The sequence below is a fragment of the Mustela putorius genome, unplaced genomic scaffold (genome assembly GCF_011764305.1).
Source record: "Mustela putorius furo isolate JIRA1106 unplaced genomic scaffold, ASM1176430v1.1 tig00000281_pilon_pilon_pilon, whole genome shotgun sequence".
In the NCBI taxonomy this organism is placed as follows: domain Eukaryota; kingdom Metazoa; phylum Chordata; class Mammalia; order Carnivora; family Mustelidae; genus Mustela; species Mustela putorius.
Window position 1 is genome coordinate 1,898,076 of NW_025421343.1, and position 27,098 is coordinate 1,925,173.

Here is a 27,098-nt window from a genome sequence, read left to right on the forward strand (position 1 = left end):
CAGATACGTAGCTCCAAACTCCAGGCTGTCCAGTCCTGGCTCCTGTTTCCTGCCCCCTCAGTGGGCTCTCTGGGTCTATGCACGGAAGTGCAGGGCTTGTCCAGCCGGACTTCCGTTCTGTGTGTGCTGCCTCAAAATGTCTACAGACTCAGATGGGGTGGTGAGTAGTGGGGTGGGGGGGCTGTTTTGAGTCTTGTTGGCTACAGGCACAGCCAGAGGCAGATGGTGAGGAGGCCCGGTCTGGACATCCTCTTGGTGTTGACATGAGTGAACTGGGGCTGGGGTTTAGCCAGTGCAGGGAGCATGTGGAGCATGTGGCCAGTCTGGCTAGAGCTGCTGGCCAGCCAAAGGGTGAGGAGCTGGGATCTGTGCTCCCAGAGGTGTGGCCACATGTGGAGGGTCTGGGCTCATGGGACCTCAGACATGGGCCTGGAGAAGGAGGAAGAGAGATCTGCCTGCTCTGATGGAGGAGGCTTGGACCCTGCCCTCATGGAGCTCCCTGTCTGATTGAGGAGACAGTGTCCTCCTCTTGGGGAACCCCAAGGCCAACAGGGAGGTCAGTGCAGGTCTCCAGGAAGTCCTGGCTTGATGGTGTCTGATGGGGGACTTGAGGGAGACCAATTTTATATTGTGTTTCCTCTGAGACCCAGTGATCATATATGTCTGGTCCAGGCAGAGCCAGGAGGCAATGGGCACCATTCCAAGTGGTTTACTAGATAATTCTGGGTAGGTTTGTATCCCTTTTCCCCTCCCCCAGCAAAAATAGAAATCCCTGCTCTCTGGGAACTGGAGGGACAAGAAGTCTGGCAGAATCTGGACTTTGCCTGGCTCCTGTTTGTCCAACCCCATGTTTCTCTGCAGCCCGTTTCATGCTCTTGGCGATGCAGTCCGCCCTGCAGAGCTCACCGGGTCCTGGCTGCGGACCTAGCTGAGGAATCTTCCCCAGTCTCAGACAACGCTCTTGCCAGATCCAGCTTCAGTCTCAGTCCTTCCTGTCTCCTTCCTCAAGGCACTTCCTCTCTTCTCGCTTCACCTCCTAACAATCATGGGCTCAGCTCCTGGGGGGAGTCTGCCACACATCAGAAATGTCACTTCAGACCCTGCTGATGTTGTCATCGGCCTGACACAGCAGAGAGTTTTTCAGGTTTCTAGAAATGTCTGGTTTCTCTCAGGAGAAGCTGATTCTAGAGATGGTCCAAAATGTATGTATAAGCAGATCTGTCTGCTCGGCCTCAGGCTTCTCGGTCGGCAGCCATGTTGGAGTGAGGAGACCCCGTCGGGGTCAAGAGGCTTGTCCTCTTGAACTTTTCTCTGGCGATCAGGGCCTGGAGGAGACAGGCTGTCGTGAATTAACTCCACAGTTTATTTCTGGTCCATGCAGCTCTCCTTTGTGTAGATTTTAGACCTGTTGCCTGAGGGGGAGGTAGTGTGTATGTGTGCACACGCGTGTGTGCGGGCAGGGGTGCGGGTAAACTCCCAAGGGTGTGTCTAAACTTGGCAGGTGGTGTTCAGGAATCATGGCCTTGACTTTTGACATTCTGAGGGCAGCCTGGGTATGTCCTCAAAGAGGGGGACAGAGCTTCTTTCCTTCCATTTAACGCTCTGCTTTAAAAAAGGATATATTGTTTTTTTCTCTGGCTATAAATACATGTTAATTATATAAAATTTGGAAAATGTGGGATAATTATGAACGAATAGGCATCACCTCCAACCAAGGGCCCAAGTGGAATGAACTGCTACCCACATATTCTTCTCCATCCTTTCCTTCCCCGGCCCCCGCCCCTGTGCTGGCAGGCTTCTCTTTCTGTCTCTGACTCAGAATCAGGCTCCATTTCTTTCTTTAAAACACAACCTGGGGTCTCTGCTTACTAACCTGCTTTTTCATCGAGCTGGTTCTTGGTGTTCTGGTGATGAACCGGTGGGAGAAAGAGTGTGCAGGACACACACAGAGCACACTCCCCCTATCCCTTACTGAGGGTCTGGAAGTTCGGGGTAGAGGTGGCACCCCTGCCCACCCCGTCCGTCCCCCTGAGATGTCCCTGGAGTCACGGGTGACTCTTGCCTGTCATTCTGTGAGCCCACCCTGGGTGGGGGCTTCCCTGTAAGTCTCCAGAGAAGGAGAACTTCCTGGGTCTGGGTTGGGGTCCGTGCGCATGGTGAAGAGGGGTAATGAGGAGAACACCCTGAAGTTCTCTCCCCGGTTGGGAGAGACGGGAGGTGTGTAGCTGATCTCACACGAGATGCCTCATCAGCCAGGGACAAAAATAATCACGTACTCTCTTGGTCCTGCAGTTCAGCATGGGATAAGTGAAGTGACCGGGAGGGCTTCTGGCGGTTGCTGGCCTCAAAGGCTGGTGGGGTCAGAACAGCGGAGGGGAGAGGAGGACTGTCCTGTGGGCAAAGAAGTGGGAGCGTGGGCTTGGTGGTGGGACGGCGTGCGTGAGTGCGTGTGTATGTACGTGTGCATGTACGTGTGTATGAGGTGGGCAGATACTGGAGGAAGTGCAGGCTGGTGTGGTGAAGGCATCAGAAGGCATGAAGACCTCCTCCCCATGCTGTGGGGGAGGGTGCTGAGTCTCCCCCCTCCCCCACCCCAGCTGGGGCTCATTTTGAGCCTGCGGCTCCACTTATAGTCTCCGGGACACTGTGAAGGTGGCGACGTGCCCCCAGAACTGGAGCAGCAAATTATGTCCGAGTCCCAAAGGGGAACGTGTAATTTTGGAAGCGGGACCAGATCTTTGGAGCACTGTGTTTAGCTTTATTTTCTCTCCCTTTTGCTCTGGTGAACTGCCGGTTTCCCTCTCACCTTTCTAAAAACAAACTGTATTAAAAATAACAAGAAAGGCTCTTGTGAGGTTCAGGATGAGAGCGGGAGGGGCAGAGGTGGCCAGCAGTGGGGGGGTTGCGTGGAGTTCATCCAGTCTCTGCCAGGGGTCACACCACATCCACCAACACGTGTGGCCCGTCCCCCGGCACCATCCAGCGGCCTGGCCTGCTGCCTACTGGCCATTGCCGATGCTTCTGGCTCTGGGCAGCCAGAAGGCTGGTTTAGGAGAGGCTAGGTAGGATCCCCTCAGTGATTCCCCCTTCACAGGGGAGAGATGGCTCTGTGGGTTCCAAGACTCCCCTCCGGGTCCCAGCAGACTTCCTCCTGCCCTTCCCCCAGGTGAGAGTGTCTCCCTGGTTCTTCCTGCCAAGGAGAGGACAGCTCCCTGGGGCTCAGCCTCCTGTGGAGCCTTCTGGAGCCCCCTGCTCAGGGTTGAAAGCCAGAGAGGGCCTGACCCTGGAACTCCATATCCTGGCCGGTGTCCTCTGCCCTCCAGCCTTATTTGCCTGCTGCCCGGTGCCTGCCATTCCTTCCTGAGCCATTTGCTTTCTTGGCTGTGCCGCACTTTATTTCTGTGCTCCTTTGCACTTGTGATGTCCTCTGCCTGGAATGGCTCTCCTGGCTTTGTCTGCCTAGACTGGTACTCATCCACGGAGAGCCCCATCACCTTCTCTGGGACTATTACAGCGGTCTCTGAAAAAGTCACCTGTCTCCATTCCTGACTCCTGAGGCTGTCTGTGCCCTGCAGCCCAGGGACTCACCCTATAAATTACTGAGTTGTGGGTCCAGAAGACTGCAGGCAAGGATCTGATGCCAGAAAAAAGATGCAGGAAGTTTTCTCTAGGATAGCAAAGGCATGTTGGACTAGAACACTCTCAAAGTCCCCCCTTTTACAGGCTTGGGGGAAGCCGTAGGATATCCTGGCTCTTGTCTTTGAAGAGAAAAGAAACCAGACTTAGGAATCGTGCCGAAACAGAGCTTGGTGTGGACCAGCTGTTAGAAGAAACCACTGGGGATGATGGGAAGCTTGGGCTACGTCTGGGATGGGGAGGTTTGAGTAGGTAGGACATGTGAGAATGGCACTAAGTGGTGCCAAGGGAAGTGAGAAAGTGGGCAAGAGGAGGCATTGGCTGAGCCCCTTCCATGTGCCTTAGTTGTGCTAGATGTGCATGGCCCTCGTCTCTTCCATACTCACTGTTGCCCTGGGGGCTGGGCTTTGTACCCATTCTCTGGATAAGGATGCTGACTCACAGAGGTCAGGGGGCTTGACCAAGGTCACACAGCTAGCTGATAGAGTAATGGGGACAGAATTTAGACTCAGGCTTACCTAACTCCAAAACACATGTTCCTCCCACAACTTCTATATCCTCCCTGGTTGGAGAGCTCTCCTTCCTTGGGGCTGTCCAGTCTTCCCTGAAGTGGTTTCTCTAATCCTGTTGCTAACCAGCGTGTTTAATTTGTAGCTTGCAGACGGTCTGTTGGGCTCTGCCCCCACTAACATGGCATCTTCTCCGTCCAGTCTTCATGTATGTATTGTTTACCTATTTGTGGGCTCATTGATTTCCCTGGGGGGCTGGGGGTGGGGGCAGGGAGTTAAGGGAAGGGAGGAAAGGGAGTGAGAGGGGAAGAAAGGAAATACATTTGATCCTTGAACATGGAGTTAGGGGCGCCAGCCCCTGCACAGTAGAAAAGTCACAGATTAACTTTTGACTCCTCAAAACCTTGACTACTAAGAGCCTACTGTTGACAGGTAGCCTAACATAAATAGTCAATAAACACATATTTTGTATATCATATGTATTATGTACTGTATTCTTATAATAAAGTAAGCTAGAGCAAAGAAAATGCTGTTAGGAAAATCATCAGGAAGAGAAAATGCATTTACAGCCCTGTATTGGAAAAATCTGTGTATTAGCGGACCCATGCCGCTCAGACCCATGTTGTTTGGGATCAACTGTATTTCCTGAGATCCAGCAAAAAACACAGTGACCTGTCCTGTGTCATGGAGGAGGGATGGGGAGTGAGCTAGGGGAAGATTCTCAGAAACAGACAGCGCTGAGTTATCTCTTAGTGTATTTTGTCAGTTTTACCTTAATCCTGTTTACCGGCATGAGGACCAGGTGTTGGTTGGTGTGGCATGGGCCAGTGGGAACAGAGAAGTCTCTAGATTAGATCTGGACTGCTGGGACCTGGGACACAAGAAGGTTCTGTGGGCAAGGGCAACTTGATTTTCTCTGCCCCTTCCAGAGGCATGGAAAGTGTGGGTGACTGAGGAACCTTGGTTGTCTTGTTACCGGGGCCTGCTGTCTGCAACTGGGCTGATTTGCTTGGTGTCATCTTGGTGTTAGCCTTCATTACATCCTCATAAAGTCCTATGCTGAGAGCCAGAGCTGCTCCCGAGCTGCTGGGAGAGCCCTAAGGGATAGGACCTGCCAACAGTTAAATTCTGTTCATGGTGCCAGCGGGAGGCATTGCTGTATTGACGTTTTAGGGATTTCTAGAAAGAGGCAATATATATTTTTAATTTTTTCTGATTTATCCATTGGAGAAGATATAGAAAGCACAACACAGGGTAAAGCAGAATGTGAAAACCACCCATATTCCTACCAGCTGGAGATAAACACCATTAAGATTTTGGATGAGCTGACATTTTTAGGTATCTTTTATGCATGTGTGCATCCTTTTGTTTAAAAACAAAATCAAAACAGGAATCATATTGTACTTTTTTATAATCTGCATTGTCTTTTATTGAAAAGTATATTGTGGATGTTTTTCTGTATCTTTATATTCTTTAAAACGTGGTTACATGTCATTCTGTTATATGAACATCCATAAAGTTTTAACTGCTCCCTATCATTGGACATTTAATGATATTAATTTCCACTAGTGTCTTTTGTTTCTTAGAGGAGTTCTTTTTGTTTACTTTAAATAGGTCCAATCCATTTCATATATAAGACTTAAAAAAAATTATTTGACACAGAGAGAGAGTGAGAGAGGGACAGCGAGAGTGGGAACACAAGCAGGGGCAGTGGGGGAGGGAGAGGGAGAAGCAGGCTTCCCACTGGGCAGGGATCCCAATGTGGAGCTCCATCCCAGACCCTGGGATCATGACCTGAGCCAAAGGTAGACGCTTAACTGACTGATCCACCCAGGTACCCCCATTTCATATTTAGTCTTAGGCATTTTATAGCCTTTGTTGCTATCTACATGGAATTTTATTTTTATTTTTATTTTTTTAGTGATTTGGCCTAATTGCTTATTGTTAGAATATAGGGAAATGATATTTTGTCTATTTACTTTGAAACAGACTCTTTAGTGAGCTCCTTTACTAGTTCTGAGGATTGTTCACTGATTTTGTTGAGTTTTCCAGGAAGGTAAAATGGTTTTCTTCAAACAGCAATAAATATGTCACTATCTTTCTAATAATTAGATCTTATTCCCTTTTTGCAGAATAACGTTTGATAATTGAGCTGCAAGTGAGCAAACATATTTAGATACTGATTCTAATGAAAAGCTTCTACCATTTTCCCATTAATTGTAATGATCGGTGGTTTCAGATAGATATTCTTGATCTTGTCAAGGTTGTGTCCTTTATTATTCATTTATTAATAGCTTAAAAATGAAGTTTAGGAGTTTAATTTTATCCACTGCATATCCATTTGGCATTTCTCAAGATGATTATTTTGTTTTTTATTGTTCTGTTAATACAATGTGTAATTGTCTTGCGTTCCTGGGGTAAACTCAAATTGGTCAGTTAGTCATGGAACTATAATTTACTGTAATTGAAGTCCTCTTATCCAGTGCAATCAAGACAGGTAGTTGGTTGGCTAATTGAGAACAATGATTAAATGGGGACTGATCAAAAGCCATGCATACACACCATAAACTTCATTTTTAACCCTGTCTCTGTATCTTCCTATGCAATTCACTTGATTTACCAAGGCCTCTTTAAATTTGGATCTGCTCTGAGAGGGTCAGGTCATCTTTTTGGTATAAGCCACATCCAAAATGGAACCTATGATTTTTTTTTCTTTTGGTTTACTAAAGTTTGATGAGATCTGAATGATACCTGCAGAAAACTCAGACTGTGGAGTCCTTTTAAAAATTTATGATTTTCGGGGTACCTGGGTGGCTCAGTGGGTTAAGCCGCTGCCTTCGGCTCAGGTCATGATCTCAGGGTCCTGGGATCGAGTCCCGCATCGGGCTCTCTGCTCAGCGGGGAGCCTGCTTCCCTCTCTCTCACTCTCTGCCTGCTTCTCTGCCTACTTGTGATCTCTGTCAAATAAATAAATAAAATCTTTAAAAAAAAATTTATGATTTTCACCCATCCTTTAGCCATTTTTACCCTTCCATACCCATCCTTTAAAAAAATCTCACTCATGATTCAACACTTCCATACAACTCTCAGTTCTCATGAGAGCACATGTGCACCTTCATCCCCATCATCTGTTTGAATTCACCTCTTGAATCACTGTATTGTGATTCACCTGAAACTAATATTATGCCGTACATTCACTAACTGGAATTGAATAAAAACTTAAAAATCTCATTCTTAATTTTCATTAGTTAAAAAAATAAATCCATTTTCTAGATAAGATGACCTTTCTTTTTAAGTTCAATTTGTATCTATTTTTGTCATATTGACTTATTGATCTAATTACCGTGTTAATACAACTGGCATAAATGGGTTTGGGAACCAACACAGTGACTCTTGGAAGCTTGTAGGTCCTCTGTGGGGGCTCTGGTGGTGTAGCAGCGTTCAGCAGGCTCTGTACCTTTGATTGTCTGCAGAGAGAATGGGTAGTGTTTGTTGATCCTGGTGAAGGGCAAGTTTGTAAGAACTTCTAGTCTATAGCACGACTTATATTTGCTCTAACTTATTTAGGATTTTTGTATCTCTATTAATGAGTACCACTTTAAAGTTGTTTCTGGTAATTCTGAATAATAATAGTTGCATCAAAAATTTTTTTTGAGGTATTCTTTCATTTTCTGTGCTCTTAAACAGTCTCTATAGCATGAGAATTATAGTTTCTTAGAGGTTTGAAAATACACTAAAGACACTTTGAATCGGAATTACATACATTGGAAATTGCATGATATAAACAGTAAATAGCAAAAAAAAATTAGTAGTCTTGCTTTACGTATAAAATGTGTAGTAATATGAATCAACCTAAATTCAAAAAATGATTAACAAGCATGTAATTTAAAAGGTGGTGGCCAAGTGAATTGTGTTTATGGTCTAGCTGGTAAATAGGATACTTTTTTTTTTTTTTTTGAAAATGGTGCTATGTGGGGTACCTGGGTGATTGAGTCTGTTAAGCATCACACTCTTGATTTAGACTCAGGTCATGATCTCACCATCATGAGATCAAGTCCCTCATCAGGCTCCAAGCTCAGCATGGAGTCTGCTTGAAATTCTCTCTCTCTCCCTAATCATGCGCTCTGTCTCTCAAATAAATAAGTACATCTTAAAAACAACAGAAAATGGTACTATGTTATATGAGTTTTGAATTTTAGATTTTTCAGGAGTACCTATCTTATATAATTGTATAAGATACATCTACCCTGTGCTTTTTGTGTGTGCATGAAAAAGGGGATTTTTTATAAGATTTTTTTTAAAGATTTTATTCATTTATTTGTCAGAGAGAGAGAGTGAGTGAACACAGGCAGACAGAATGGCAGGCAGAGGCAGAGGGAGAAGCAGGCTCCTTGCCCAGCAAGGAACCTGATATGGGACTCGATCCCAGGACGCCGGGATCATTACCTGAGCCGAAGGCAGCTGCTTAACCAACTGAGCCACCTGGGCGTCCCAAAAAGGGGATTTTTTGATCACTCTCTACTTCTGTCAGTTTGGTAGGTTAGATGTTCCCAGATATTACTTATTAAATTATTATGAAATTGTATATTTTACTACAATAGAAGAACACATTTCTGTATCTGTTCTATTTTCATCCTCATTCCTAATTTTGTGATTTATGTTGTTAATTTTTTTTTACTTTTATGGTTGTTTTCATCCAAGGAATCAGCTCTTTAAAAATTCTTGCTGTTAGGTTAGTTTCCTTAATTTCTAGTCAATTTTAAGCCCTCTTCCTCTGAAATTCCTGTTGTATATATTTTGGATTTCTTAGGCTGTCACTTCATTCTCTCTCTCTCTGCCCTCCCCCCATCTCTGCATTGTTTAAAAATTTTTTTTTTAGATTTTATTTTATTTTTTCAGTGTTCTAAGATTCAATTTTTAAAAAGGGGCTATTAATCTACATTTTTTCCTCAAAATTCTAAAATTCTAAAATCTTGCCCTTTTCATACTGGAGTCTTTATTCCATCTGGAATTGATTTGTGTTGTGTGCAAAGTGTGAGATAGAGATTAGATTTCTTTTTATTTCTTCCCATGTAGATAACCAGTGAATGTGTATTATTGTGGAATGATCTATCCTTTCTTGATCTATAAGGACAATTGTGTAATATATCAGGTTTCCATGTAAGTGTGGTTGGTTTGTAGCTCTCTATTCTGTTCCAGTGGTCCTTTCCTGTACTAATACTCTACTGTCTCATTCACTATAGCTTTATTATAAGCCTTCATATCTGGTAAAGGAAATAGTCTAGCCTTGTTCATTTTTAGAAGTGTCATGCTGTCTTTGTCCTTTTCTTTTCTTTCTTTTTTTTTTTTTTTAAAGATTATTTATTTGTTTATTTGACAGACAGAGATCCCAAGTAGGCAGAAAGGCAGGGAGAGAGAGAAGAGGAAGCAGGCTCCCCTCTGAGCAGAGAGCCCGATGTGGGGCTCGATCCCAGGACCCTGGGATCATGACCTGAGCCAAAGGCAGAGGCTTTAACCCACTGAGCCACCCAGGCGCCCTGTCATTTGCTTTTCCATCTCGATTTTAGAATTAGTTTGTCAATTTCTTTAGAAAAACTGTTGTGATTTGTGATTGAGTGAATTTCTGAATCAATTTATGGAGAATGTTTTTATAATATTGCTAAACAAGGACATGTTAAAGCTCTCCGTTTATTTAGGTATTCTTTAATTTTTTCAATATACTTTTATAATTTTCTCCAAAAAACTCTGGTACAAATTTTATTAAATTTAGTTCTGGCTATTTTTGTGCTTCATTGTTATTTTTACTTGTATTTTTAAAGGTACATTTTCTAATAATTTTTTGCTTGTATATAAATGAAATTTATCCTCACGTATTGATATTATATTCAGAAACTTTGCTAAACTGTCATATTAATTCTACTGATTTGATGATTTTCTGGATTTTTCCGTGTAGTCTCATATAATTTGTGATTAATCATGGTTTTGATTGATTCTTCTGTGTACTTCTAATTTCTATTTCTTTTTTATTATTTCCTTTTCTTATCTTATTGCACTGCCTGGGACCTTCAGTTTAATGTTCTATGTAACTGATAAGAGAGTATTCTTATCTACTCTAATTTAAAAGTGAATATTTTTATGTTATACCACTATTGCCTTGGGTGAATGATTACAAGTTAGCTAAAAGTTTTTAGTGTGAATAATATGAAACTTTATTGAGTGTTTTTAATGTATTTGTTGAGGCGATCATATAATTTGTTTAATCTGTTAATGTGGTGAATTACATTAAGAGATTTCTTTTAAATGCTAAAGTAACTTTGAATTTCTGAAACACTCTGTCCTGGTCATGATGCATTATTATTACTATTTTCTTTCTGCATTGCTAGATTCAGTTTGCAAATATTTAGTTTAGGATTTTTTTTTTTTTTATCAATTACCATAAATGGTAATGGCTAGAAGTTTCTTTTTCTGATAGTGGTTTTTTTTTCAGGTTTTGGTATTTAGATAATACTAATCTTATAAAATGACTTGGGGGCATATATACTTTTTTTTCTAATCTCTGAATGAATGAAAAAAGATTTACATTATTTTTTGCCTGAATGTTTGGTAGATTCATTTCTAAAACTGTCTTGACCAAGTATTTTTTTGGGGGAAATTTTAAACTGCTGATATATTTGGAAAAATGTTTATAGGACCTTTGAGGTTTTCTTTTTCTATGTGAGTCACTTTGGGTGATTTATATTTTATAGGATCCATTTCTTCCTAAAAAATACTGATGTAGCATTTCTCACAATAACCTTTTACTTTTTCATTTTTTCTTTTTTCATTGATGTTCCTTTTAATTCCTAAGATTATAATTTATTATTTTTGCTAGAATCTGTCAGATTTTTTTTTGTCTTTTTTAAGAACCAATTTTAGCTCTGTTGATATTTTATTGTTTCCTTGTTTTCTAGTTTGTTAATTTCCTTCCTTCAATTTTTGGGGAGAATTATTATATTTTTAACCTCTTAAGGACTATGCTTAGTTCATCAATTTTCAGACTCTCTCTTTTTCTCATGTAAACATTTAAGGCTATACATTTTCCTCTAAGTACTGCTTTATGCATCCCACAGGTTTTGATGACTGATTTGTTGTTGTTGTTATTTTCCAGTTCTAAGTATCTATTGATTTTTGCTGTATTTCTTTTTGATGGGTGAATTGCTTAAAAATAGATTTGGAAGTTCCTAAATTATGTTTTAAGTTATCTTTTTGCTATTGGTTTCAGCTTAACTGTGTGATGGTTCAGAGAATGTGGTCTGTTTGTTATGGTTCTTTACACTTACTTTATGAACTATTAGAAGATAAATTTATGTAACCATCCTCTGTTTTCTTGGAAAGAAAGTCTATTCTCTAAATGGGTTTTACAAATAACATGTCCTTTTAGATCAGACTTATTAATTGTGTTATTTAAATTTATTTTTATTCTGATTTTTGTATGTGGTGTTCATTAATTTCTGAGAAGGGTATATTAGAACATCCTGCTTTGATTTGATATTTATCATTTGTTCCTTATGATCTTTTTTCTATACATATTTGATGCTGTGTTATTAGCCACAAACACTTTTAGAATTTTCATATCTTCCTAGAAAATTGAACCCTTAAATGACATGTATGAACCTCTGTCCCTTTGACTTTTAAAATATCTACTTTAAATTTAAAATATCTAATGAGACTGTTTTGTCTGACGTTAAAATAGCTACACCAGCTTCCTTTTGGCCAATATTTTCCTAGTATACCTTTTTCTATTATTTTACTTTCAATCTTTCTGTAACTTTGTTTTAGACGTCTCTTTAGTGAACAGCAAATAGATGGATTCCATTTTTTCTTTTATGTGTTCTGGCAATATTATTTTTTTAAACTAGAGAGTTGAAGAGTCTAGTCATTAATTGTGTTTACTGATATATTTGGATTTATTTCTTCCATCTTATTTCTTATCTTTATTCATCCTACCCTTTTTGCCCTTATTTTTTTCTTTTTCAGCTTGAAAGATTACTTTTCCTTCCCCATTCCTTCTTCCCTTTTCAGTTTCAAAGCTATACATTGTTCTATTCCTTTAATGATAGTATAAAAACTTTATCATGCAAAGTCCAAGTCTAATTAATATTTATAACTTCTTCCAGAATGTCACAAGGAACTTAGATTTCTTAAATTCCAATCACATACCAATTTTCAAACTTCTGTTCAGTATTTTAGTTTTACCTCATAAATAAGCATCATTTAAAAAACAATATCATTTTTTAAAGTAGCCCATTTTCTGTTAGCTATACCCACATTTACTACTTGGTCTTGTGTGTCAGTCTTTTCCCTCCTGGGTCATCTTCTTTCTTTCTGAAGTAGAACTTATAGAAATTCTTATAATTAGAATCAATTCATTGTAAACTTTCTCACTTTTAAATTATTGCTTGAAAATATTTTTATTTCACCTTTATTTTGGAAGTACTAGTTTATTGACACTTATTTTCTAACAGCATTTTGAAGGGACTAATTTACTATCTTCTGGCTTCAATTGTGCTATTGTCTTCCTAAATCTGAGAACTGTCCCCCCCCCCCATCTTTTAATTAGTTCTGGTAGTTCTCTACCACTGTCTCTTTAAACATTACATTCTCCCTATCATTTCCTTCTGGAACTTATGATGGATCTTCTTTGTTCTCCATGTTAGTTCACCTTTCTTTCATATTATTGTTTCTTTGTATTGCACTCTGGCTAACTTCTGAAGATAGATCTTCTAGTTCATTAAGTCTTCCATTGTTTCTAAGGCTATTTGACCCCACCTATTGAGTTTCAGTCTTTTTTTTTTTTTTTTGAGTTTCAGTCTTAAGTATTATATTTTTAGCTTGAAAAGTTCTTCTGTCCCCACCTCCTGCAGTCAGCTTACTTATTTTTAAAAATCTCTTGCTCCTTCGTCATAATTTTTAGTGGCTTTTTTATTTTTAAACAGCTTTTTTAAAAAAAAAAAGTCTTATTTCTGACAGTTCTGTTTCCTGTTGTCTTAATGGGTCTGATATGTAGTTGGCGTTTCTAGCTGACTCTTGCTCATGGTGGCTTGTTCCTTATGTTTTATGGTATTTCCGATTGTGAGCTCATGTTCCTTGGAACTTTACCTGAGAGTTCTTTGAGGCCTGCATGAAAGTTAAATTCTTTCACAAAGGGTATGTGTTTACCTGACCAGATGCCTGGAAATGCTACAAACCCAGATTCACTAAAATTAAACGTTTGGCTTGGGCTTTATCGGCCCCACAGTTAGCTTGCATTTTGGCTCCTTATTTCTCTGGATTTTTGCTCTCCCATTTGCCCCCAAGGATTTTCTTTACATTCCCCTCAGTGCAGGCATGCATTTAAAAAGGATTTAAAGACATCTTATCTGTTAATTTAGGTGTTCTTGGAGACTTTCTGGCCCTCTTGTTTGTCGTTTTGCTAGAAATCGATGTCTCTATTATTGTTTTGCATTTGACAGTCATATTTGTCTTCCTGAAGGTTATATGTCCTTCAGGACTCATACTCTAACTTTGTATATCCTCTTAAGACTTTCTGCAAACATAAAGTAGTCATTTGTTTTCTTCTGTCTTTTACTCAATTCTTTAGCCTAACACTTGTCTTAGTCCTCATATCGCTCCCCTTCTTTTGAACCTTATTCTCTTCTTTCTCTCTGTCCTTACAGAGGGAAGTCCTTGCTTGTCAAGTACTGACAGCTCAGATAGTTCTGAGTATCTTAGTGCAGGGAACCCCTTCTAATCTCAATATTTTGGAAAAGGAAGAAGAAAACAGTCTAACATTGTTATATTTTTACCTTGCTCAGTTAGGAATCCAGCAGGGTAGGAGAATTAAGAAGGAAAGCAGAATCAGAGGCTTTTACATGGGACTGAAGAGCTTGTTTTCTGTTTGTTGTGGCAGCTCTGTGTTAGCTTACTAGGTCAGGGTCATGGTCCTCACCTATTGACCTCTATGTAAGGAGTTTCTGAAGTAGAGGAGAGCAAGCAGGAGTGTTCTTTGGGAAGTTTCTACAGTATTGTGGGTAGATCCTCATTCTTGTGGGTTTGGACTCCTGATGAGTTTAGGGTTAGGTATTCATTCTTCAAGTCTCAAACTGAGGTTACCAGTTTATGAGTTTACAGTGAGAAATACTTCTGCCCAGGGGACATGACCCTGGGTTGTGGCCCAGCCCATGATATCTTACAGGTTCAGCAATTGGGAAGCCGAGTTGTGATTGCAGATGAGTAAGGAATCAGAATGAGGAGAGATCATTCTGTGACTTGAAATTTAGTGGCAGCTGACTGAGATGGACAGATCCATCCATCTCCAAAGGTCCAGACCATCCCGAGGGCTCTGATGTGCACGACTGTCAGCAGCCAGCCTTCCCTTCTCTTGTATTTGTGGGACTGGTCAATTTCTTTTCTTCACTGACATATTCTTTCTCTAGATGTATTAAGACAACCTACCCATTTAGGGTTAAGGCTTAGTGTAAGAGCCACTCTTCTGCTTTGAGGTGATTTTTGCCTGTCCTTCCTCTGAACCACTCTGCATTGATTTCATGGTCTAATTCTCCGAGGGCAGCCCTATTTCCCTTAATTCCAAGTTTTGGGGGAATGCCTCATTGCAGCTCATGAATACTGACAACAATTTATCCCAAGACTTTGAAGCAAAGGTTTTTTTTGAGCAAAGGAATCAATTACAGGGTGTGGCTCCCAAGTGAGGAAGCATTTCCAGAAGGCATCCAAGGCTGTTTGTCTCAGAACTTCACGGTTGCACCTCTGAACTTGAGTGTTTGAGGGGGAGTATTTTAACTTTAATAACACGAAAGGTTTTCCCTGTACTTTGGTATCTAGCAGATGTGCTAATTAGGAGGATACCTATCTTCTCCCTGAAGTCAGTTTCCTAAGGACATGTACTTGGCAATATTGGTTCAGCGAGAATTACTGTATGTGTTTGAAAGTCCAAAACTGCACTTCTTTAAAAATATCTCTGGTTCAGATGTGTTGCCAGTGCAGCCTGGCCTCCCCCCACTCCCATTAGTTCTGATGAGGGAGGTTTGATGCCTGTCACTGCGTGTAATCTGGACCTTCCTTTGTGAGTCATTCCTTCTCTCATTTTCTCAGAGCAAATACAAATCGCCCATCAAATGACAAGTGAAGGCACAGGGGAGGCAAGGGGAGGGAAATCAGAGCCGAAATCTGTTAGCTATTTGGAGTAATTGGTTATTTGCTGTGTTTGCTGGTTGGGAAGCAGAGCACATACTTTACGGTCTCTCCTGTTACGGGGGCTGGAGTCACCCGCCGATATTGGATCCTCGTTGCCGGAGCCCTTGGCTCCGGGCGCCTTTCCCCTGCTTGGCATTCCTGTGGTCTCCTCGGGGGTGCACCCCTCCTCCCTCAATGCACACTGCAGGGGGGACAGCCCGGGGTGAAACTTGTCTGGCAAACTCCAGGGCCTCATCAGACAGGAGGAGGCCCCAGCCCCCTTCAACCAGCCCTCCTTGTGTCCGCCTCTACCCCGCCATATCCTCTCCTCTTCCCGAAAGGTCTTTCCCTGGTCCATGAGGGACCTGTTTCCCCATCCAGAGGAAAAGGATTCATCTCTTCTCAGTGACAAAATGCTCAGCTTTCTGTGGAAATCTGAAGGACCAGAAGTTTCCTCTGAGGTCTCATTGGTCTCATTGCATGCCTTCCTATCCCTAACTGTCCCGTCCCTGCCTGCCCCCCACCCGCCCTGTAGCCTGGGTCAGGACAGTGCTTGAAACTTGGTACAGTGCTCATGGCTGAGTAAACATCTCCCCCCCCTCCACCCCAGTGCCCCGAGGATGCTCACTGAAGCTTATTAAACAAACCAGTGTCTTTAACACCTCTCTGACATTAACTGAAGGATGGGGAAGCCAGACCGAAGTAGAATCAAATTCAAAATAGAAAATATTTGAAAAGTAATGTGATTTTGCGTATGAAAATGCACACAGTAACTAGAAAGTAGGTTGACTTTGGCACATAGTAGGCTCCCCCAAAATACTTTTAAAATTGAATTTACGATAGCTAAGATTAGTGTCTGTAGTTTGATGAATGCTTCAGCAGTCCCGGGAAAGCCTTCAAAAATTGTTCTTCTCCTAAGTAGATTGTTGGAACTCTTGCTAAGCAAAACTGTCTATATAAGCAGAATGAAGAAGGTAAGGAAAGCTTTTGCCCAGGCCCTGTTGGAACCATCACAAATTCTGAATTCGTGATGTCTCATTGCTGTCTTCATCGGTGAGAAGACCTGATGTGGTCTTCTTTCATTCGCCCTACTGGGAAGATCCCATTCCTCTGTACTTTCTGTTTGGGTGTAAGTGCTCACCCTAGCCTCAGAGGACCAAGTCATGAGCTCCTGTGTCTTACCTACCTTAGGCGCCAGAACTGGGAGAGGTCTAGGAAGCTGGCCTTCCCCAGAGGTTCCCCACCCGACTTGGGTCTCCCATCTGGAACAGGCCAGTCATCAGATGATCAGGTCCTGACCCTTCTTTGCTCACCATCTGCTTGACTTTGCTAGATTCCAGGCACACTTTCTCACTGGGCCTTTTGGAAGTAATTCAGCATTTTGGTTAAAGGTCTTCCCTTCCCTCCCACCTCTGCTGGTCCAGCTTAAAGTCAGATTGAGCACAGTAATGATTCCTACAGCAGACACAGAGGCAGGACAATAGGGAGTGTCAACAAGAGCTTGAAAGCCCGGTGTTCCGCTTGTGGAAATGATTATGTGATTTTTGTTGTGAGTATGTAGAGTTCTGCTGAATCAACATGGTAGCTGGCTGTGGGCATGTGTTTGTGTGGGTTTGCGGGGCATGAGAAGTTTAGTATGAATGGGGTAGGGCAGGTTGGAAATTGGGGTGTTTGCACGTTTGGGGGTTTATCTGGTCTCCATGTAGGCGTAAGTACTCGTATGTTGTGTCTGTGTTTGTATTTGTGCGTGTATGAGCAAATAGTCTCCATTGCTTAAAACTTAGACATTAATTAAAGAATGAGGGGTGTCTGGGTGGCTCAGTGGGTTAAAGCCTCTGCCTTCGGCTCAGGTCATGATCCCAGAGTCCTGGGATCAAGCCCTGAGTCGGGCTGTCTGCTCAGCAGGGAGCCTGCTTCCCCCTCTCTCTCTGCCTGCCTCTCTGCCTACTTGTGATCTCTGTCTGTGAAATAAATAAATAAAATCTTTAAAAAAAAGAATGAGAGGCATCATATCATTATTCTAGTTATGCAGATGTTGAGTTCTAGGGCAGTGGTATCGGGGATTGAAGTGACGATGCTGACAGTATCAACAAGGATATTGATTATGATAAACTTTACAGGTCCTAAAGTCTCTTTGTAGACATCAACCTATAGCCTCACCATAATCCCAGTGTTGGGTTATATTATTACCCTCTTGATGATAATGATTTGTGCTATGAGAGAAACCACTTTCAAAACAGTCTAGGATATCTACCTCTCGATTGATGTAGGTAATGAAGTCCTACTTAAAATTATTTTTAAAAAATTGACTTTTTTTGTAGAGGTGGGTTTGATTAGTTCCATATAGTGACCCATATAGTTCCATATAGTAAACCCAAGCAACGTTTAACACTATAGCTTCGGTGACTAATGGATTCAACTGGGAACTTTTTGATTCAAGTGGTCATCCTGGGAGAGTATACAAGCGAGACCTCCTGCCCACCCTCAACTTTCCTTACTTAACAGAAAGTCAGGCTTAGAATTATTGTCAATTTTCTGTCTATATTCATGAAATGTGTTAGACCCACTGAATGAGAATGGAAGATTAAATGTTCATTGTATGCTATGCTGATTTGGGTCTTCAGAGGGATTAGGGTGCCCATTACACTGGATCAGGCCCAGAGAAGCATGTCTTTGTTACATGGCTCTGGTTGGTCAGGAACTGAGTGCTGGCTATTAGTTGAAATTGGAGAGGCTGCTAGTCCGTGCCTTGATCAGACTTACTTGTTCGACTGGCTGGATCATGAGGGGCCTTGAACTTTGGGCATGAGGATATAAAGTTTTAATGGCCAGACTTCTTGCTAAAGCCCAAGGTGACACTTAGCAATCAAGCCTTTTACATTTGTTTCTCCTCCTTACCATGTTCCAAGACTAGATGCTTGGCTCTTGCAAAATGAGGTCAAGAGCACACTTGGGATTTGAGAACATATGACCATTACCCTACTGGAGTTTGGGATGATGGGATTCCTCTGACATCGGCCGGGAGGGAGGCTGGCTTTGACACACCAGGGTTAAGACTAGAAGGGCTGTTCTGTTTCTGTGGGGCTCATTTTTCTGGGTGTGCTAACTTATTCTTGGACTTTCTGAGGAAGATAAGGAAGAAGTGGGCTTGAAATAGCTCTATCAGAAGCCAAATTAGTAAACTAGCAGGAATGGTATTTTCAAGTCACATCTGTGAGTGTGTTAAAAACATAACTTTATTTTCCTGTAATTCAACTTAATCTCCTTTTTGAGCTCACATTTTTCCTGATGACAGAAAAGCCATAGTATCCTTCAGTAGTTCAGGTTTAAGCTGAGTCATTTTTCAGCTTTTCCTCCTTGTCCTTACCCCTGGGAGACAGTTAGATTCTGGGTGGGCTTCCAGAATGTCATGACCTCCACAGGCAGAGACCCTTGGTCACCAGTATGTGTCTGCCTGTCTGTAGGCCTGCTGATTCCTGGGCCCATGAACCACATAGACAATAGCTTGTTATCTTGGCCACATGACCCTTTTAGGTCCCCTGGCTTTCTCTCTTTTTTTTTCAAGCCCTTCTGGGAAACATGGTACAATTTGGCCACTCTTTCATGACACTCTGGGGTCTATAGGAAATGCAGAAGGCTCCCCGGCTCTCTCTCCCATGATGCCCATGTAGCCATCTCTGACAAGTACCACATGTCCCCATTCCTCTGGCAACTTCTGGGCTGCTGTTTACTTGATCCCCAGAGCTATGGAAGGGTCTCTCCCATATAAACTTTGGAGCTAACCTGGGGGCCAAGTTGTGGGTGTGCCTCATTGAAATCATAACAAATCTCTAGTTAGTTCTTCCTCTCCCCCTCTATATTTTCATCTCCTCTGGAGAGGGTGGGAAAACTAGCTGGACAAAACATTGTCTTAAAACTATTTTTTTAAATAGCTATGCTATCTGTCTTCAGAAATTTAAAAGGCAAATATCCCCTGCATTCCTGCTGTTTAGGCATTCATATATTCATCGCATACTTACTGCACTCCAAATACGTGCCAGGCAGTGCTCGAAGTACTGGGGACAGAGTGTTAGAAAAGATAGAGATCTCTGCCCTCATGGGGGAAGGAGACACAACAAACAAATACCGAAATAAAATACACGGCATGTCAGATGGTGGTAATTGCTAGGGAGAAAAAGCAAGGAAGAGGGGATAGGATTTGCTGGGGTGGGGGGAGAGGGGTCATGACTTAAAATCTGGTGAAGAAAGGGGGGTGAAGCAGATTGCATTTGAGTCAAGACTAGAAGGAGGTGGAGAAGTGACCCCGTGGATCTATGGGAGGAATAGTGCTCCGGCAAGAGTATAGGGATGTTGGAAGTGCTCAAGGACCAAGCAGGCCATTGTGGTGGATGAGCGTGAATGAGGAGGAAAGACAAAGGATATGAGATCAGGGAGGTCAGGGGACCACATCATGAGAGGATTTGGCTTTATCCTGAATTGGGTTGGTAAATCACTGGAGGGACTGCATGAGGGCTGAGGGGCTCCATTGTGTGGGGCTGTTGTGTTGAGGATCTATATGGAGACAAGGCTGAAAGCAGGGAGGTCAGTTGGGAGACTGGGGAAATATTCCAGATGATGGGGAACAGGGGGTTAGAGATTTGGGAGAGGTGGTCTGATTCTGAATATGTACTGAAGGTGGCACTAACAGGATATTCTGGTGGGCTGAACATGGGTCAAGAGGAAAGGACTCAAAGGGGACTGCAGTGTTTTGGGCTTGGACATCTGGAAGAAAGGCCTTACCATTTACTTACTTGAGGGAGACTAGAAGGAGCAGGTGGGTGGAGGATGGTCAGAAGTTGGATTCTGGACATAGTACATTTGAGAGGCTTATTAGATGTCCACTGGGAGATGTGAAATGGGGGTTGGGGTTCAGAGGAGTCATCTAGGCTGGAGGGAGTTCAGCATGGGATTCATTAGCATCAATGCCATTTAAATGTGTAAGTCTCCAGGCAAACCCCAGGGAGTGTGAGTGGATGGAGAGGAGAAGAGGTCTGAACACAGAGCCCTGGGGCACTCAGATGACCAAAGGGGGGGTGACCAGGAGGAATCAGCTGAGATGGAGAAGGCTTGGCCGGCCAGTGATTGGGGGAGGATATCACCCTGGTCCTCGTTAAATTGATCTTTGAAGTTATGGTGATCTTGACAAGCTTTGATTGAACAGAGACAATAGGAAAACAAGAATTAGACGCAAGTGTAGCTAACTCTTTCTAGAAGTTTTTCTGTTAAGGGGAGAAAGAAATGAGTTGGGAGCCAAAGGAGAAAGAGAGTTTTCTTTAAGTGACAGGGAACTAGTGTCACCTGTTTGAATGCTAGTGGAGTGACCCAGTAGAGATGTGTGTTGGGTGGCCTGGGCGAGGGTGAGGAGGATCATGGAGTGGTGTCTTGAGTAGACCAGGGGTATGGGACCTAGAGCATGAGTACAGGGGTTGGCCTTGGGTTGGGAGCAAGCTGAGCACATATGGTGACAGGAGGGAAGGTGGGATGTGGTACAGTGCTGGTGAGGGCCTGCAGAAGTTCTCTTCTGATTGCTTATGCTTTCCAAGAGAAGGAGGAAGCAGGGTCACTGGCCAAGAGTGAACAGAGGGAGAAGGAGGTGAAGGTCTGAGGGAAAAGCAGAAGGTATAGGAAGGTGGTGTTAGGAGACGGGAGAATTCCAGGACTGGAAAATTGAGGGGAGGTGAACCGACAGCACTGGGACCCACTTGAGGCTATGGCATGAACTTGGAATGAGAGCAGCCACTCCTTTGCTCTTCCCTTCTGGCCACATTTGGTTGTATGGAGAAGATGTGCATAGAGTTAAACCCAGGTTGGGTTGGCTGGAAGTATGACAGTTTCCAGAGAAGGGCAAGGGAGTAGAAACAGGGAAGATCAAAGGGGTAAGCAGAAGATTGTAGAAGCAAAAGATAAGCTAATTAGTATACAAATTATGATTCTGCTGCACGTATCGTGTCTGCCAAGGGGGTGGAATTTGAAGACGTTAGCCTGGGGGATACAGGAAAAAGAGGGGGACAGGAGCCACTGAGTGGCAGGCCTGCTGGTGTAACCTGGAGTTAGAAAGGCCAACCACAGCCTGTATCTGCGGCAGCTGTGTCTGCTGGGGAGAACCAGCCGCTGGACCCTGCCTCAGGCTTTGAAGGACAAGGAAATTACAGCTAAGAGAGGTTCTTGAGGAAAACGGGGTATCCTAAGATTTAGGTCTTTTTCGGTGACCATTTGATTATTCTTATAAAAAAAGAATTTAACTCTTATTTCCTTAGAATACGTACTCAAGATTCCTGCTTTTGTTGTTGTTTTAGAGGTTATAAGCTTGTATGTGATCATTTGTTTCTTTTAACAGCTCTATTGAGATAATCCATATAATACAAGTTCCTATTTAGTGTTTTTTAGTATGTTTTATTATGTATTTTTTAGTATGTTAACAGAGTTTTGCAGCCATCACCATAATCAATTTTAGAAGGTTTTTTTGAAATGTTGAAATATATGATACAATTTATTAAGTGAAAAATGAATATTAAGTTATTGCAAGAGTTTAATAAAATAATATTAAATGGGAGAAGTAGAATAGAAAATAATATATATACTATGATAATGACCATAGATGAGAAAAAATTTCAAAAAGAACTTACAGAAATAGAAAATTGTAGTTTTGTATATTTTCCCCTTCATGTAAATACATTCTCTTAAAATGTTTTATATTTATTTAAGTATATTCTAATTAAAAGAAATGAGTAACTAAAACAATACATCCCTTTATATCCTCCTCCCAAAAGGAAAAAACAAGACTCACTTTCAACTTTTCCTTTATTTCTAGTCCCTATGTTGAGAAAGTGTTGTCTTCTCTTTCTGGTAGATGGGTCTTTGGTGTACAAGGTCAAGTAGCTGTCCATCTTCAAAATGCTCAAGTTCAATCCATTTGTGACTGATTTGGCACTGAAGCCTGATGCTTTCTGACCTGACACTAATTTTAGAAGGTTTTTATCACTCCAAAGAGACCCTGTACCCAAGAGCAGTCACCTGCCAGTTCTTCCCAACCACTCCCAGTCATAGGCGACCATTCGTCTACTTTTGGTTTCAGATCTGCCTATTCTGGACATTTCATATAAATGGAATCATATAATATGTGGTCTTTTGTGACTCTTCCATTCAGCTACTGTTTTCAAGGTTCATCCATGTTGTAATGTGCATCAATTTTTCACCGCTTTTTATTGCTAAATGGTGGATATATGACATTTTCTTTATCCATTCACCAGCTGGTGGACATTTGGATTCTTCCTCTTGGCAGTTATGAATGAAGCTGCTCTGAACATTCCTGCACCAATTTCGATGTAGATGGAACTTTTCATTTCTCTTGGTTATATAACTAGGAGTATAATTGCTGGGTCATATGATAACTCTCTGTTGAACCTTTTGAAGAACTGCCAGATTGTTTTCCAAAGTGACTGTATCCCTTTATGTTCTCATCAGTAGCGTTCCAGTTTCTCCATGGCTTTACCAAAACTTGTTACTTGTTACTATCAGACTTTTCATAATAGCTGTCCTGGTGGGTATGCAGTGTTTTCTCAGAGTGGTTTCGGATTTGCGTTTCCCTGTTGGCTAACGATGAGCACCTTTCCCTGTGCTTATTATCTGTCTGCTGGTCTTATTTAGAGGAATGTTTATTTAAATGCACTGCTCCTTTTTGGTTGGGTTATTTGTCTTTTTATTATTGAGTTGTGTGAGTTCTCCATATATTCTGGTTGCAAATCCCTTCTCAGATATATCATTTATAAACATTTTTTCCCTATTCTGTGGATTATCTTTTCATTTTCTTGGTGACATTTTTTCCTGAAGTCCTGTTATTGTTCTTTATTTTTAAAATCTTTAATTTTTAAAATTATGTAAGGAATACATGCACATCATGAAAATTTAGAAAATTTTGAGTGATGCACAAAAATACAAGGAATAAACAAAACATTTATAATGCTGTCATTCATAGGTAATTGCTATGAACATTTGGGGTTTTGTCCTTTTCCTAAAAGGAAATCACATTATTCATTTATTAACCTTTTTTAATCTCATCAGTTGTGGATAGCTTTCCATGCCAATAAATCTATTTCAATTGCACCATTCTAAAATGTTGCATAATACTTAATCACGTGGGTATTCAGTTTACCCAAATAGTTCATTATTGTTACTTAAGTTGTTTCCAATTTTTCACAATAATAAATGAAGTTAAATCTTTATGCATATCTATGATTACTTTCTTTGGATAGATTTCTAGGACAGGTTGATGGCTCAAAGCATGTGTACACTTCGAAGGCTGAGGAAACATGCAACCAGGTTGTCTTCTGGAAAAGACTGTGGCCAGCTATGCTCCCACTGGCATTTTGTGAGAGAGCCAGCCCTTGGCCAAGAAGCTAACCTGGTCCACACCGAAAAAATAATACCATGATCAGTGATAGCAGTAAATACTGACATTGCACTTAGGTGCTAGGTACTATTTTAAAATCTTTATATTTACTGAATCCTTTATTTCTTACCATAACTCTATCAAATTGGTACTGTTTGATCATTTTACAGATTATTAAGGCACAGAGAGGTTAAGTAGTTATCTAAGGTCGCACAGCTAGGAGTGGCAGGATTTGAACTCTGCTAATAATAATAAATCACCCTGATTTATTGCTTTTTTATATCCACATCACATGAAAATTACTGGCAGAGGCAACCCTATGTGCAAAAGCCCAGAAGAGAGAATTTCTGGTAGCACAACATTGTACATCACTCTAAGATATCCTTTTTAATGCTAGGAAAGCTTCCTGTTATTCTTAATAGAATGAGAGTAAGTGAATGGGAATGAATGAACTGAGAGTTTCATTTAGGAATAACTGAAAAGTTTTATCATTCCTTTCTCTCCCTTTCTTATTTGCATGTTATAGATCAGGGGTGGCAGAACTTTTCTTAAAGGGCCAGAGAGTAGAGGTGCCTGTGTGGAACAGTTGGTTAAGCATTGAACTCTTGGTCTTGATCTCAGGTTGTGATCTCAGGGTCATGAGATAGAGCTCTGGTGTCCCCCCGACCCTCAATCAATCAATCAAATTTTTTTTCTTCTTAAAGGGCCAGGGAGAAAATATATTAGGTTTGGAGGACTTAAGGTCTCTGTCTCAGCTACTCAACTCTGCTGTTGTAGCTGAAAAGCCACCACAGACTGTATTTAAATTAGACAAGCAGGTGGCTGGCCAGTGAGCCATAGTTTGTAAATTTCTGTTGTAGATGATCATGTGGGTTTTTTCTCCTTAATCAGTGATGCTGAGCCACTCCTGCATTCTGGAATAATCCAGCTTGACCATGGCGCATCTGCTACAATCTATTATTATCTTAATTTCTCTGTTCAGGAATGGGATTAACGTGTGTGTGTGTGTGTGTGTGTGTGTGTGTGTATGTAATAAAGAGTGATTTATTCTTTGAGAGACTGCTAGAACTTTGTTCCAAAGGAAGCATCCTGACTGATGTCTGTGTTGGACGTACCTCTTTGAGAGCTCTTACACTTTCAGGATTACTGATCTCTTCATTTTCTATTACTTTTGAATCAATTTTGGGAATTTGTACTCTTCTAGAAGATTTCCCACTTCATCTGCATTTCCCATTTCGTCACTGATTAGGTGGTAGTAAATCTCTGAATATTTTCATTCTCTCCATAATATATTTCTATTTGATCTTTCTCATTCCTAGTGGTGTATCTGCTTCTAGATATTAGATTTGATAAATGTTTATTTTATTGGTCTTTTGAAGGTTTGCTCTAAGATTTAATTATCATTTGTACTACTCTTCTCCTTTCTACTGTATTTATTTCTACTCATCATTGTCAATGGTCTTTCTATTTTTCATTTTGTAATTTCTTGAGCTATCATTATTTATTTTCATTCCTTTGTATAAAAGCAAGAGCACTTAAGACTGATGTTTTTCCTTTGAGGACAAATTTGCTCTAACCCACAAATTTGGGGGCAGAGCCCTGTCACTGTTGGTATTAGCTAAGTATCTGTGATTTTAGATTGGTTTTCTCTTTGACCCAGGAGGGTTTAAAAAGTGTGCCTTTAAATTTCTAAAAATTTGAGAATTTTAATCCTTAAATTTTTCATTAATTTCTAGCTTTACTGCATTATGGTCAGAGAATGTGACTGATACAGGTTTATCTTGGACTTAATTGAGATCTGCTTGTGGCTTTTAATTTTTTTCTAAGTGCTTCGATGGTGGTGGAAAAGAAGGTATATTTTCTGTCATTGGATCACACGTTTGTCTTATTAATTGACATTGTTAGTGGTATTATTCAGATTCTCAGTCTTCATACTCCTTTTTTTCTTTTTCATTTGCTTGGTTTTTCAAGACTGTGGGAAATGTAACAACTCTCCCACAATTAGTGTGCTTCTGTTATTCTTTGGAATAACAAATAGTGTCTATTTGTGCCTGACTCTGAGCCTGATCATAAACTCAAATATTTAAGTATCTAGGGTGGGGAAGAGAAGGAAGACTTAGGAGGATTATCTAAACCGGCTTCTGGTCTAACAGTTCTGTGTATATGTATGTGCCTGTGTGTTATGTGTATACTCTTGTGGTGTGTATGTGCATTACAGTATAAACATCTCCCTTGGGCATGTCTGTGTAAATATATTTTTCTGTGTTACGCATTTGATATATATGCCTGCATATGTTTATTCACCCATGGGATCTTTTTCTTTAAATTGATCTTAAAGCATTAGGGCTTAGGGCTAGCATTGGCCTTGCTCTGTGCTGGCTTTTTCTAGAGGGGTTGCAAGCCAGAAAGCTCTGCTACACTATATATTAACCCATCTGAATGGCTTTTCCTCTCCTCTAGCTGCCGAAGAACCTCCTGGTAAGTTGGTCTGACAATGACTGTGTGTAGATTCAGCCTTCCTCTGGTACCCGTGCTCTGTGCTGTGTGTCTGGGGATCACATTCTGGCCACGATGTGGGTGTTAGGACCACACTGCCAGGATAGGTGGAGACTCTGAGAGCCTCATCCTACCCTCTCCCCATTGTGTCGGTTCAGGTACCCTTGGCTTGGTTCCAGCTGGTTCTCACCCTTAAGAAGCCAGGGTTCAAAGGACTGAGCATTAGTTTAAAGGGAGCCACCAGCATTTCCAGAAACTCCGTGACAGACATTCAGTTGATTTAATAGTTTCAGAGCAGACTTTTGGGAGATCTCCTAACACACGCTTTCCCATAGAGGAGGAAAAGCAAGTTCCAGATCAGCTTTCTTGACACCTAGTCCTTGGCCTTTCTCACTAATTGGGTGAGTTTTGATGGTTATTGGCAGGCACAGACTGAGTGCCCAGCTCTAGGGAGGGTTTGGAGGGAGACCTGAGGCAGAGTGACCATCTGGCCTTCAGGAAGCTTGCTGACTCCCTGGGTGATGGAACACCCACAACTAGACAGGACAGAGCTGGAGGACCATTCTAGAAAAAAGAAATAAGAAGACCTGTAGACACACCATGTGTAGGATGTGTGAAGGTGAGGAGACCAGTGTGTGCTCCAAGAGACCTGTCTGTCTTCTACAAATCTGAGTAAGTGGAGGAAGGACAAGGCAGAGAATGTGTTATCACAAACGTCTCTTTACCTGATGTCCCCCATGTAGCATGGTATCTTTTGCATAATGGGCCCTTTGTAAGCATTTGTTGATTTTCAGGGATTCTGCCTTGATCTGACCCTG

The 27,098-nt window shown here is 41.6% G+C and overlaps 1 protein-coding gene across 16 annotated transcripts in view; it reads left to right on the forward strand.

The window, feature by feature from the left end:
• DYSF (dysferlin) overlaps positions 1 to 27,098 on the forward strand; it is a 202,894-nt gene that overhangs the window by 141,638 nt on the left and 34,158 nt on the right. For 8 of the 16 annotated variants that reach the window (XM_004742174.3, XM_004742178.3, XM_004742168.3 and 5 more), the window contains one exon: positions 4,291 to 4,353. The exons of the other annotated variants lie outside the window; for them this stretch is intronic. In XM_004742174.3, the coding sequence (XP_004742231.1) occupies positions 4,291 to 4,353 (63 nt within the window). The remainder of the gene's footprint in view (positions 1 to 4,290; positions 4,354 to 27,098) is intronic. 16 annotated transcript variants of the gene reach the window in all.